The sequence below is a fragment of the Antennarius striatus genome, chromosome 24 (assembly GCF_040054535.1).
Source record: "Antennarius striatus isolate MH-2024 chromosome 24, ASM4005453v1, whole genome shotgun sequence".
Classification (NCBI taxonomy): Eukaryota; Metazoa; Chordata; class Actinopteri; order Lophiiformes; family Antennariidae; genus Antennarius; species Antennarius striatus.
This window is the reverse complement of record NC_090799.1, coordinates 1,859,038-1,871,596: the sequence shown is the minus strand read 5'-3', so window position 1 is coordinate 1,871,596 and position 12,559 is coordinate 1,859,038. Positions and strand designations below refer to the sequence as shown.

The 12,559-nt window shown below is 43.1% G+C and overlaps 2 protein-coding genes across 7 annotated transcripts in view; one reads left to right on the top strand and one right to left on the bottom strand.

Moving 5' to 3' along the window:
• zranb3 (zinc finger, RAN-binding domain containing 3) overlaps window positions 1-5,720 on the top strand; it is a 68,880-nt gene extending 63,160 nt beyond the window's left edge. For 4 of the 6 annotated variants that reach the window (XM_068309214.1, XM_068309215.1, XM_068309217.1 and 1 more), the window contains 2 exons: window positions 60-144; window positions 1,645-1,748. The gene's annotated coding sequence lies outside the window, so the exon portion shown is untranslated. Of the gene's footprint in view, window positions 1-59; window positions 145-1,644; window positions 1,749-4,458; window positions 4,616-5,541 lie in introns of those variants that run through there. The other 2 variants (XM_068309212.1, XM_068309213.1) reach the window with 2 other exon arrangements.
• A 468-nt stretch (window positions 5,721-6,188) lies between these two features.
• On the bottom strand, window positions 6,189-12,178 carry LOC137591312 (cyclin-T2-like). The gene is made up of 9 exons (XM_068309231.1): window positions 11,928-12,178; window positions 11,315-11,396; window positions 11,092-11,220; window positions 10,876-10,936; window positions 10,537-10,599; window positions 10,392-10,437; window positions 8,918-9,081; window positions 8,312-8,382; window positions 6,189-8,226 (listed from the first exon to the last, which is right to left on the bottom strand). The coding sequence occupies exons 1-9, from the start codon at window positions 12,158-12,160 to the stop codon at window positions 7,177-7,179; spliced, it is 1,899 nt and encodes a 632-aa protein (XP_068165332.1). The 5' UTR covers window positions 12,161-12,178; the 3' UTR covers window positions 6,189-7,176.
• Window positions 12,179-12,559: the final 381 nt, after the last annotated feature.

Genomic DNA, 12,559 nt, shown 5'->3' with positions numbered 1-12,559 from the left:
CCTTGGTAATTTAATGGATTGTTCTGGATGGCATTTTAACCGTGATGAATTTATTCCAGGATGTGGTCTGGAGTCCACGTTGGGACGCTTTTGCTGCAGGAACCAGAACCAGAAGCTACCTGTAGACACAAAACACATGTAGATGTATGTAGATGCGAACGCTCTTCCGCAGCTTCCACCATTTTCACAAAAAACAAAACAAAAAAAACAAAGCAGGTTAAAAAAAATATAACAGAAGAAGAACTTGAAAGATTCAAGTTGCAGTTGAAAACAACAGAACTTTAATTAAAGATGGTGAGAATTTAAATTGCACGCTGCAGGTGTTAATACCATCCCGCCATACCAAGACAAATTAATCAAGTCCAAATAGGGCTGTAACACATGGGGCACCGAACCCCCGTCACACTTCTGTGTGTTTGTGTAAATCCCTGACCTTTAGACATGCAAATGGAGATCCTGTTTTTCCCACATCCAGTTGTCATGCTAAGCTAAGCTAAGCTACCCGTCTCCATGCCTTTAGCTTCATTCAAACATCATTCATTTGTCACAACCTCTTTGAATGCCAAGAAACAGGACTCTAACGTGATTCATGTGTTAACACATGATTAACTGCAGTTTGGTTTTTTTTGGCTCTGGATTTGTGAAGCTCAGATGAAATTTTAATCATCTGTGTGGAACTTTTCTCAGTTAAACTCCAGAGGCAGATGGAGTGTAATGATACAGTCGGTAAATACACAAGTATTGCTAACAGAGATGCAGCATCTTTGTAAAATCCCACGTTTACGGCGACTTTTTATTATTGCATAAATATAAAAGCGTCTAAAGAGACCTACTGAAGCCGTTCAGACAATAATGTGTGATGGGGGGGGTCTTCGTCAAATTAATGAGAGGCTCATTCAAACAAAGAAAAATAAGCTAATAAGAGGGCATGAACGCACACTGGAGGAATTATCCAGCAGCAGCAGGTGCATCTCATCTTCTGGATATTTCTCTCATACACACCGGATTAGCTTTGTTACACCCACAAATGCACACACAAAGCATAAATCATCGCCTCACACACACACAAACACACACACACACACACACACACACACACACACCTGCTGTTGAGGACATATCAATAGAAGATTACAGATGTTTCAGCGGTAACACAATATCCAGGCGTCATTATCTCAGCATCAGTGCTGTAATACTTGACATCACATTCACCAGTTTGGACACAAATACAAATATTTTTGAGGGTGTCGGCTTTTTTTTTTTGCCTTTTTTTCTATCTGCCACACTTGTTTGGCACAAATATATTGTTTTTTAAGGCTTGACGTTATTGTGCAATATGTTTTATGAAACCGCAGCGGTTACACAAGCAAGATAATCATCATAACTCAAAAAAAAACGTAACCAGAGCCCCTATTTTCATCTGCTGTGCTTCACCTTAAAATATCAATAAACCCTTGGCAGCACCCCCACTGCTTCACCCTGCTCCTGCGAAACACACAACTGCATTTCGGCGCTTGTCAACCTAAATACAGCTTTAGAACGCCTCGACTCCTACCTTTACAATTCAGCGTTCTCAATAACCTACTCATCCCCTGACGCCCACTCAGCCTCATGATCCATAACGCTTTGTTTCTCTCTACGCAGATGACACCCGGCTGTACCTCCCATGGAAACCCGATGATTCAGATAGCCGCTTCAGTCGTCCTGCAATAAAAAACTTCCTCGTGAAAATGCTGACAATATTACATTACTTTAAAGGATACTACCTCCTTAGAAACAAGATTATATAAAAATATGCATATTAACTTGTCAGATGGGTTAGCATAGAGGCTAGGAGGAAGCGGTGCAACAGCATTTATTTGTTGAGGTTTAGTCGGTTAAATGTTGAATTAGATTTTTGTTACCCTATTAGACTGAATCATTTTCTTTATTAAACTTTGTACAGTCGCTAGTGGGATAGCAGTTTCTCTCTGCTTCAGTCGTTATGCTAAACTATACTAAGGTAAACTTATCTAAGCTAAATAACTGCTGGCCATAGTTTCGGATTTAATGTCAGCGAACACGTTAATCCTAATTCCAAATAATTTAAACAATACTAACACTTCATTTGAAATGAAATATTATTATCATTATTATTATTATTTTTATGATTATTATTACTTCCTCAGCAGGGCCTTACCCGTGTATAATTTTACCTGTGTTTGTTTTGTTTGTTGGTTCGTCGCACAGAAACTACTAACTGAATTTCTGTGGAACTCTGGCCACACTGGACTTCATTAAATTTTGGTTTTCAGTCTTGATAAAAGTGCATTTTTTTCCTCCTTATTTAGCTTTAATGGATCTTGATGATGGACATTCAGGAGTTGGTATCTACAACCGTAGAAATCCAGCAAACCTTAAGTTCTCGTTAGGAGCTTGATTTTGGATAAGGCTCGATTGAATTAAAGCGGCCTGTTGGGTACAGATACTCTCTACTGAGTGCCGTTCTATTTATTTTTAGAAATCCTTTCAGTTATTGAGTATAACCTGAACCATTAGGAGGAAAATAATTATTAGGGTAGGTATTTTCTTGGTGTTGTGATTGCAGGGTCATTATGTTCTCCCTAATGAAACAAACCAACAGAGAGCCTCCGTCTCAGCTGTAGCCGTTATCATCGCCCTTCAGAGAATATAAAAAGGAAAACACTTCAGCGGCAGGCTAATTAAAACCAGAGAGGTCTGCATGAGGAGACCAAACAACCCACACAGGTGGCGGCCGCGTCACCGTGTGTGTGTGAGGTGGCGCCGGTTTTTCTTTATTTGTATGTGTTTGTGTCAGTGTGGTACATTTGTGAATGTGTACCCCAGGCAGCGGTTGCAGCATGTGTGTGTGTGTGTGTGTATGATTGTTAGAGGTGCTTTCCATTCATTTTAATGGCCTCAGCCTCCACCGCTGTCGCTTCACTCTGCTGCCTCCACCGCTGACAGGAAGGGCCCAGCAGCTTTCATCTGACAGGACCCTGCTCAAATAGGCCATTGGTGCACCATAATTAGTTCAAATGTCGAAGCCGGTGAATTATTGATGATCGGGGACGAGTTGGGAGGAAGACATTTCACATCAACTGTGTGTGTGTGTGTGTGTGTGGGTTTTTTTATTTATTTTTTATTTTTTTTAAAGCTGTCTTTTTAAAGGACAGCTGGCGCTCTGCGGTTCCCACCACAAACATGAATCTCTGGTGTTAAGGCCACAGGAGGATGCATTTGCATCGGGGCAGAGAAATAAACTGGGGTAGTAAAAGGAGTATTAACTCAGAAAAACTGAATTAATATCTTGTTGGGGGTTTTTTTCTTCTTTTAACTGAGAACAGCTGGTTTGAAAGGAGCACTGCAGCTTTTTTTTTTTTTTTTTTTTTAACCGTATGAGACAGGGAAAAGTTAGCACTGGTTGGAAACAAAAAGTAACCCATACTATGAAGACAGAGGATAATTTATGTTCCTGCCAATCATTGGATATAATTGCACTACCATGGCATAATGGCAGCCTAGGCCCAGTCATTTCCCCCCTCCGGCTCTATCTCAGGTACTTAGTGGGTTTTCCATCAGCTCCTGATTTTTCAAGAGAGACCTCTCAGACAGGAATGACAATGGACTTTCAATGGCTTATAATTATGCCACTTTCCTGCACAATTTCCTGGGCATCATTTGCATTAAGACTCATATAGTTAGAAGTGCACCATATGCCGCGTCGGCAACGACCTCTTGATCAACTCCACCGCCGAAATTATCAAGTGTCGTGACATTTTGTGGAAAGCCGCTGAGCCCTCCACCATCCTGACAGTTATCTGGATCTGTTAATTAAATGGATCATGTCCAAAGTTTGGTGGGAGGGATGAGTCGACACGCGTGTGCGTGTGATGTCTGTGACTGAGGATCACAAACTGCGCTGAGAGGCACCTTGGATTTCTGGCATGAGAAGCTGCATCCTCTTTTTCAAGGTTATTCAATACTGCGTCTTGTTTGCTCTTAAAAGATTCCTCTCAAAACAGGAAAAAATGATGCTGGTTGTTTGGGCTGCCTCAGCTCGTTTACAGTAACACTGCCATCTAGTGGACACCAGCAGGAACTGAACGCCAGAAGATTAATTCTGGGAAATATCCTGCAAATATTGCAAATTATTCATCTGTAAAATATTATTATTTTCTAATCTCTTCATCTGGCGTCAAATAAGTGAAACCAGAACAGAAGCTGTACTTTTTAATCAACTTTTAACTGTCTATCTTACTTTCCAAGACAATCGTCATCACAATAATGGTCTGCGTGGGGCCTGTTTCTGCTTCCAGCTATATGTGTTCCCGTCTTTTGAGTTGTAATTAGAGCTTGGACGGTGTTTTCCTTTCAGATGGCTCTTAATTCTGGGATTTGTTGCTCACAAAAGCCTCTCTCTTTCTCTCTCTCTCTCGCATCTCTTCCTCTCTGCAGATTTTTTGGAGCAGTAGGCGTCTCTTATTCAGCTCGAGAGGTTGCTGAAAATAAATCATCACCCTCCCACCAGTACGCGAGAATGTCCAGATGGTTGAATTTTCACTGACGTCCTCCTGCTGAATTTCCCCATTGTCTTCCACGCTAAAATTAGAAGGTAATACTTGGTGAAAAACGCTGCGTCTGCTCTGAGGGTGCTGGTTAATTATCAGGAACTGGATTTATGTTCCACCCACGAACGGAGCAGGAACGCTGCATTGTGCGAGGGTTGTCAAGTCCAAACCTTGAAACCCTTTTTGAGCTATGTTGGAGGAGCTAAGTGGTAGGTTTCACTGTCAGTCATCCCTACGTCTTCCTGCGAGAACAAAAGGAAAAATGCCTTCAAGGGGAAAACGCATCTACATTTTCTCCCACAATTCCTCAGATGAAAAAATAATTATTAGATGCAGGAGCTCAACATGTGCTTCCAATCACGCCTCATTAGCATCACTAATTTAGCACCAAAGCAACTCAACACTTTTCTTCGGTGGCTGCTTCAAGCATAGCCTGTGTCGAAAGCTGATAATGTGGTCATTTAATGCAATCAGTGCTGCTCAGTAAATAGCCTGTAATATTATCAATTAATCATCAGACCATATGTAAGCAAACAGAAGGAATAAATAAATGATAAATGACTTTTATCTTCAAATTCAGCGAGGGATTAAATTGAATGGAGGAAAATCCAAATGCTGTGAGGCTGGGATTAAACCATCTGCATGATTTGGCAGTTCTTTTCATCTTCCAATGCTAGATGTGCTTCGCAGGCCAAAAATTAGGAGCTTTTTTTTTTTTTTTTGCCACCGAGGATTTTTTTTTCTTCCCGCACATAGTAAATCTTCAAAATTGAGTACTTCATGTCGATTTTAGCTTTTAGGAGTGTTCCATCTCCACAACATCACACACTCCATTATTCATTGACTGCTGCATTAATATTTAAATCGTTCAATTGTAACACCGCCTTAAAAGTCAGACCCAAATGGACTAAAATGAGAATTCATTCCTGTTAAGTTATTCAATAACTTTTTCCTTTTTTTTTTTTTTTAGCTCAAGGTCTTCAAGCTCACAAGCTTTGAACCGCTGCACAACGTCTTCCTCTGAGACCGCAGCGGAAAACAATATAATTAAAACGCATTCCTCCGCCAAGGCTCCAAAACACCTCCTGGAGCAGATCCAGGATCTGGATCCACTTCAAAATGTAATCATCAAATTTCTACCATGGCTGCAAAATTAAATGGAAATCTGTTAAGAACTTTCAAAGAACACGGTTATCAATGCAGAACTTCCCTGGTGGCGGTAATGACTGAGGTAGATGCAGAAAAAGTAGAACAAGCTCCACCCACTCAGGAAAAGGGTGTGGCTTTGTCAAAAATATTTAAAACAAATTTGCCTTTTATGATAAAAGTAAATTATTTTATACAAGACATTTGGCCATTTTTTGACCAATCAAAATAAAAACTGAAAAAAAATTACGTTTTAAAACAAAATGATCACGCTGAATACTTCTTTTGAAGAGCTCTATTGATGCTAGTGTGGATAAACCACAATCTCTTTTATAGTAGAAGTAACATTAAAACATGCCTAAAAATGTCAGAAACCAATTACGACATGCACATTTTAAACTTGATTCCCAGTGAAAACACCAAAGACGACAGCTGAAATGTGCAAAAATAACTGGGTGGAAAAATTTCTCTTTTACGCCTTTATTTGGGCTCCCAATACACAAATCGAGGATATGTTCATCAATACAGTCTGCTTTAGATCTCAATACATTTAATGGAAGGTCTGGACTGAAGCAATAAATCAACAGATTTAAATTGGAACTACAGTCCTATTTACACATTATTTTATAACTCTTTATCTTGAGAGTTGATAACATTTATCATACTGAATAGCGATTGGCTAAAGACGGTCACAAGGATTTTTTTTTCTCTTTTTTTTTGCGCAGATTTAGCCGATAAATGCATTTCACAGCAGATGTAACGTTAACTTCATTTGCAGCTCGAGGAGTCGTCCCACACCGGGTTTCGGGCGTGGAAGTCCAAATAGGCGGAGTCTGCCGTGCATTTGTGTCGTATTTTCCAACTATTGATGCACACTTTTGAAATTGAAGCAGACCAAGTTACCCAAGAACAGACGGCAAAGTTCCCGCCGCCCGCGATCGTCATCAACCGGACGACGCGACACATCTCCACAGATACACGGAATAAACCCGAACAGAGGAAGATTCGTTCGTATATCAAAAAAGTTCAAGACCTGAGATTTTTTTTTTTTTTAGTGGAACATAATGTCTTAAAATACAAAAAAAAAAAACATTAACTGTTTGTAAACTGTCACAACGGCTGCCGACAACAGCGATGTCTTCCCTTTTTGTGGCTGAAAACATGCACAATTAAGTCAAGTCAGCTCGCATCAAAAGAACGTTTAAAATTAACCTCCAGCCGCGCTTTTTAAATAATCTTCTTTTTTTTTTTCGTTGTGGTTGCGAAAGCTAGTTTTACACGGCTCGATGCATATAATATTACATTTCCGAGAACGTGACGAAAGTCATCAATGATCAGTGTGTAGACACCACTGAGGGCGACGCAAGATTCCATTAACTTAAGACAAATAAATTCTTTTTTTTAAAAACTATTAAACACGGTAATACCTTATTCTAGACACCCCCCCCATCCCCGAGGGTTACAAGTTCATTCCTTGGGCACTTAGTAAGGAGTCCAGCATGTCAAAAGTGTCTTTGTAGTCGGTGTGCTGGCCGTTGGAGGTCAGCAGGCCGTTGGTTCCGTCGTGGCCGTGATGCTCCATCATCCTATGGCCACTTTCTGATGCGTAGTGGGCGGAGCCTAAGGGCCCTTTGGCGCTCCTCTTGGACGAATGGTGGTGGTGGTTGTTGCTTCCCGTGTCAGAGTGAGGCCTCTTGCGCGAGGAGCCCGAGGAGCTCAGGTCGTTGCAGTGGCTTGTGGGAGCTCGTAGGGACAGAGACGGGTCTATGGCCCCCCTGCCGTTTCCGGCGAGGGAGTACGAGTGGGAGTGGCTGTGTTTGGAGTGGCGGTGGCCGCTGTGCTCTTTGTGTTTGTCTTTCAGGGTCCCGCTCGGCTCCGAGCCGCCGTGGCGCTCCGATGAAACTTTAATTCTCATTTTGAGCTCCTCGCTGCTGGCGGAGCCGTTCTCGGCGAACGACGGAGGAAGCCGAGCCTTTTTCGAACTCGACTTTTCCCTCCTGCTGTCTCCCGATTGGCCGGCCTGCTGCGACTGGGAGCGTTTCTTGTAGTGGTGCGACGAAACGGCCAAAGGCGGCGCGTACATATCCGAGCACGGCTCCTCCTTTGTACCGTTCTGCAGTGCCAGCTCTGTCGCGTGTTTCTCCCGGTATTTTTCCAGAGTCAAGACTTTCTGCGGCCGCGAAAAAGAGGCGGAGTTTGTCCCGAGCGGCTGGTGCTTGCTGCTCGACCCGCCGGCGGCTTTGTGTTCGTGTTTCACCAGCGTAAAGTCCGACGGGTGAGAGTCTGAGAACTGGTCGTAGCCACAGGACTTGGACTGGTCGCTCAGCGGCTGGTAGGAGCCGAAGGGGACCGCGATGGCGTTGAGGGAGGGGATGTCCGAAGAGTCCGACGAAGAGCTGGAAGGGAAGAAGGAGTTGGTGACGCCGGGAAGGCCGTCTAATGACGTCCCCTGGAAGGCACTGTCCACCGCCGGGCCCTCCGTCTTTGGCTTTTTCGCTGCTTGAATGGCCTAAAAAAAACCAAACAAAAACATTCACATGAGGTACTGACAGATTGTATCGTCTCTCATCAACCTGACTTTATCTTGGACGTACCCTCCAGTTCCGTATCCTTTTCAGCCTGCTGGGCGCCTTCTCCAGGATCTGAAGGAACTCGTGGGTGAGCTCTGAAAGTCGAACAAATAAAGAAAAAGGATTTTATTTTTTTTAAAAGTCCAAGAGGCAAAATTAGAAAGAAAGCAACAACAAGGCCACAATGCAAAAAGTCAATAACGTTGTCCTGTAATTATATCGACCTTCACCCAATTGGCTGCAATCCCTCACATCTCCAACACCCGCTGGTTATTTTTTTTCTGCTTGGAAAATGGCCGTATTTATGTTATGGATTCTCAGCTAACCTGCTGTTATCCTCCTAAGCGGCCCTCTGCGCAATTAACACTAATGTCATCTGCCTCTAATACCGAGCAGAAGCAATTTCACAGAGTCCAGATCCTTATGATCCAGCTGAGGGAGCGGCCATTAACTCCAATGGAGGAGAGTTATATTTAATCTGCAGATGCCATTAAGTTCAGAACTGGTAATCTGCAGTTAATGGGAAAGTATAACTCAAAAGCTTCAATCTAGTGACTCTGAAACGTTTCTATGACACGAGATCAAATAAATCAACGAGTGGAGGAGAATAAACCCCCCCTCCCCCCTCACCGTCCAGCAGGTGTAGCGTTACGGTGCGGTCCACGTACTCCCACCAGTGTTTGCCGTCTGTGGACACGGGGATCTCCCAGTTGGACCATTTGCAGGCCAGGTGGATGCAGACACAAGCGACGACCGTGGGCCTGTACTGCAGGCAGAAGGTGGTGAGGTGCAAGCTGCAGGAGGAGACAAGAAGCACAGGACGAAAACGCCGTCGTGAGCCAAAGAGGATTTTCTACCGAGGTGCGTTTAGAAACATCCAGTAAACCGTTTCCAGCAGCGTTGATGATCTCTGCCTTACCTCACAGACATGGAACATCAAACACAACCTATTGTTTGTTAGGACATGATCCAAAATGTTTGAATGGGACGTATACAGTTTCAAACGATTGTATTTTAATGTAGGTTTACTGAAACTATCTGTGACATGATCAAATTTGGATTTTAAAAAGGGAGCTTCAAGAATCACAACTTTTAATCGCTGCTCCAATTAAATTCAAGTTACCTGTATTAGTATAAGATGATTAATTTTTTCTACTGTTAATTTTCTCTGCACTGAGTCCCAAACTACACTGCAAACTGACTCGTGGATTCAAACTACAAGATGATGACGAAGGCGAGCCGAAAATAAATTTATCAGACCATCAGAAGGATGACAAGATCAATAACCTCATGGATAAATCTTCCTTACAGTGCTGAGCAACAACACTCAAAGCACAAGTGATGCGGATTCATTCCTTCTTACTCTGATTTCAAGTAATAGAATTATCTTTGTTCTAGTCACTCCGTTTTTATACAGACTTAATTTTCTATGCGGAAAAATTCAAATTGAGAAAAAAATTGAGACACAACCTTTTGAAAAATAATTTCAAAAGGTTGTGTCTACCATCGTCTCCTAGGAATATCAACCTCCCAGACTCGCATATCAAACTAGCAGCTTCTGTACAAACAAGTAGGAACACACCTCAACATTTCATTACTGGAATAAAAGAAAACACAAAATAGAAAAACTCGTCTTTCAAACACTAATAAAACTTTAAATGGTGGCAAAATATTAAGATGTTCATTAAGTTTGCAGTATAGTTTGGTGTTTCATTGTTAGCGCTTTTTGGGGTGGACAAAAATTGTGCAATAGATTAAAAAGAATACTGAACTATACTTACCAAAGCACTCAAAAGTTTAAGAATCTTTAGTGGCAATCTATATTCAGGCTACCGCTCGAGTTTTTTTAGACAAATGCACTCTGCACCAAACAACCTTGAGAGGTAAACAGCACCACTACACTCCACATTGTGCATTCAACCCCGATGTGCCAACACAGAGCCCTTGTACAATACACCGCACAGCAGCCCGGCCGGTACTTCCCCACAATGAGGGTTCCCGAGATCCAGGCGCAAACAGGGCGTTGGACACAGGAAGGGGGCCCCTGCAGGACAGGAAGCTATAGTGTGCCATTACAGTGCAATAATGGGAACAGGATAATAACCTGTTGGTAGCCATGAAATAGGAAGTCTGTGCCAAATCCTTGCTTGCTGTAAAAGAAGAGAGAAACAAGCTTAGCGTTAATTTAACTGTAAAAACAGTAAGATGAAATGAAATGTGCGAGGAGACAAGCTGAGAGGAGTTCTTACCTCGCACTAGCTGGGAACACCTCACAACATCTGTGTGTGGATGATCAACAGTTATTTCAAAGCCTGCAATTCAGATGAATGAAGATCAGTCACCGGTCTGCGTACAGTGTCAACAAAACCACAGCAGCAGTACGCTCCTCTGACTGGAGGTGAAAGGATAACCTCAAGTATAGCCCGTTAATTAGTGACAAATACCCAATGTAAACACACACACAGGGCTCAGGTAATTCTGTGGTTTCCCTCCTCCGTGCCATTATTACCATTTAAGTGGCTGACTGTGTGAAACCATTCAACAGTGAAAAAAAGAAAAGGTAATATGGAAGCTGGAACGGGACTCACCCAGCGTCTGCAGCACTATTGTTTCCAGAGCTACGAGTTCTTGTGCCTGTTGCTGGAATGCCTGAAAAAGATCCACCAAATACCGTTAAATCCGCTTCCCAACAACACACTGATTATTCTTTTCACCATCGGCGGAAGGAATTTCAGAGAACCAGCATCTAAAAAGGACTCCGACCGATGGAAACCAAAGTCATCCCTCGGTCACGGCATTCTTACATTGCTTTTCGTGTCGAGGGCAGGCTCTTGAGGACTAATGCAGGCATAGGCTATTTTAATGACATGTTCCAACTTCCTGGGCTGCTCCTCAACTTTAGCTGCCAGGAACAACGTAGTCTGGGAAATGATCTGAAGAGAAAGAAAAAGGCCTCAGTCAGTATTCATAGTAGGAAGCACCAGTAATTATGGGGGCAGCCAACACAGCAGTGGTTTCAGGACTCACATTTCTATGGAATTTAGTGAAGGAGTGGATCATATAAAACCTGTGCATATAAACTATTGCAGTGTTGATTATCAGTTGAGAACTGGAGACACAGTTAAGGCAAAAGACAAATATGAAGTACAGCAATCAATTATTACAATTATAGGGTAAAAAAATCGTTGCTACTAGCATCGAGCTAGCGTGGAAGGAGCGCACAACGTGCTCCGTGTTGACGAAAACCAGCCGCAGAATCAAGCAATTATCGTGTTTTAATCCGCATATAACGCGATATTAAAGTAGAATACTCACGAATATAGGTTCGTTAGTCATTAATAATAAATATTAAACACTACGCAAACAATAGAATCGGCAGAATGGAAGACAAAACAATAGCTAACGCAGGCTAGCAGGCCTCAATGTCTGCACATAGAGGTTTCATATAAACACCAGGTTAGCTGGGATGCTAGCCGACTTAAAGGGTGAAGCTTCTGCGTATAACAAATAAAAAACGTGTGTTTATGAAGTTAAAATGTGATCCATAACGAGCCTCTCTCCCCGGGCCGGTAGAGCTAATGCTAACACGTTCGAACCCGGGTTTCGGTCAGCTTAAATTTCGCGTCTCGGTGAAGGATACACGTTGAGCCTCTGGCCTATGTCTTGGATCAGGTTGGCGGCCTGCTGCCGGTACGACAGCTCCCTGTCGGCCTCTATTCCGCAGCGGCGGGACGGGCTGTTTTCGAGCTGATCCCGGGTGAAGAGCCATTTCATAGAAGGTCCCCGGTGCACCGCCATTACGCTCCCACAGCCGAGCCCGACGGCGTTACCATCGGGAGGGAGTGGGGCTATGGAGTAGCGGAAGGACGACATGAGCGGCCGAAGCGGGTTTGAAACCGGCTCTTGGTTTCTAGACAGCGCCTCTGGTGGTCGGAGGTGGGAACTGACTAAGATCCAAAGCTGTTTCAGTCAATCCACTGGACATTAAGAGAGTTCTTGGTGGCGTTCCTTCTCTAATCCAAGGGACTTCTTCAGTTCGGAAGGTGGTTGGTCATGTCCCAGTTTATAAACCCTGCGGGGTGTGGTCAGTGCTATTCAATTCCAACGACTGTCGTTGAAACCCATCTGGCCCCTCAATGGTGGTTGGGGGTGTCAAAGGGGGGTCATTGAAGTGCGAGTTTCACCTTTATATGCTAATGGACTTTCGCTCATTTACAATCAGGTCCTTTCGAAACTCCCAAAAAGATTGTCTCAGCAGATGAACCCTGGGGA

Bases quoted from the DNA above. Each gene is read 5' to 3' on its own strand.
- LOC137591312 (XM_068309231.1), bottom strand. From the start codon at position 12,160: ATGTCGTCCTTCCGCTACTCCATAGCCCCACTCCCTCCCGATGGTAAC. The intron at 11,221-11,314 runs GTGAGTCCTGAA...CTTTCTCTTCAG, and splicing joins TCACTAAATTCCATAGAAAT to ATCATTTCCCAGACTACGTT. The intron at 8,383-8,917 runs GTGAGGGGGGAG...TTCGACTTTCAG, and splicing joins AACGCTACACCTGCTGGACG to AGCTCACCCACGAGTTCCTT.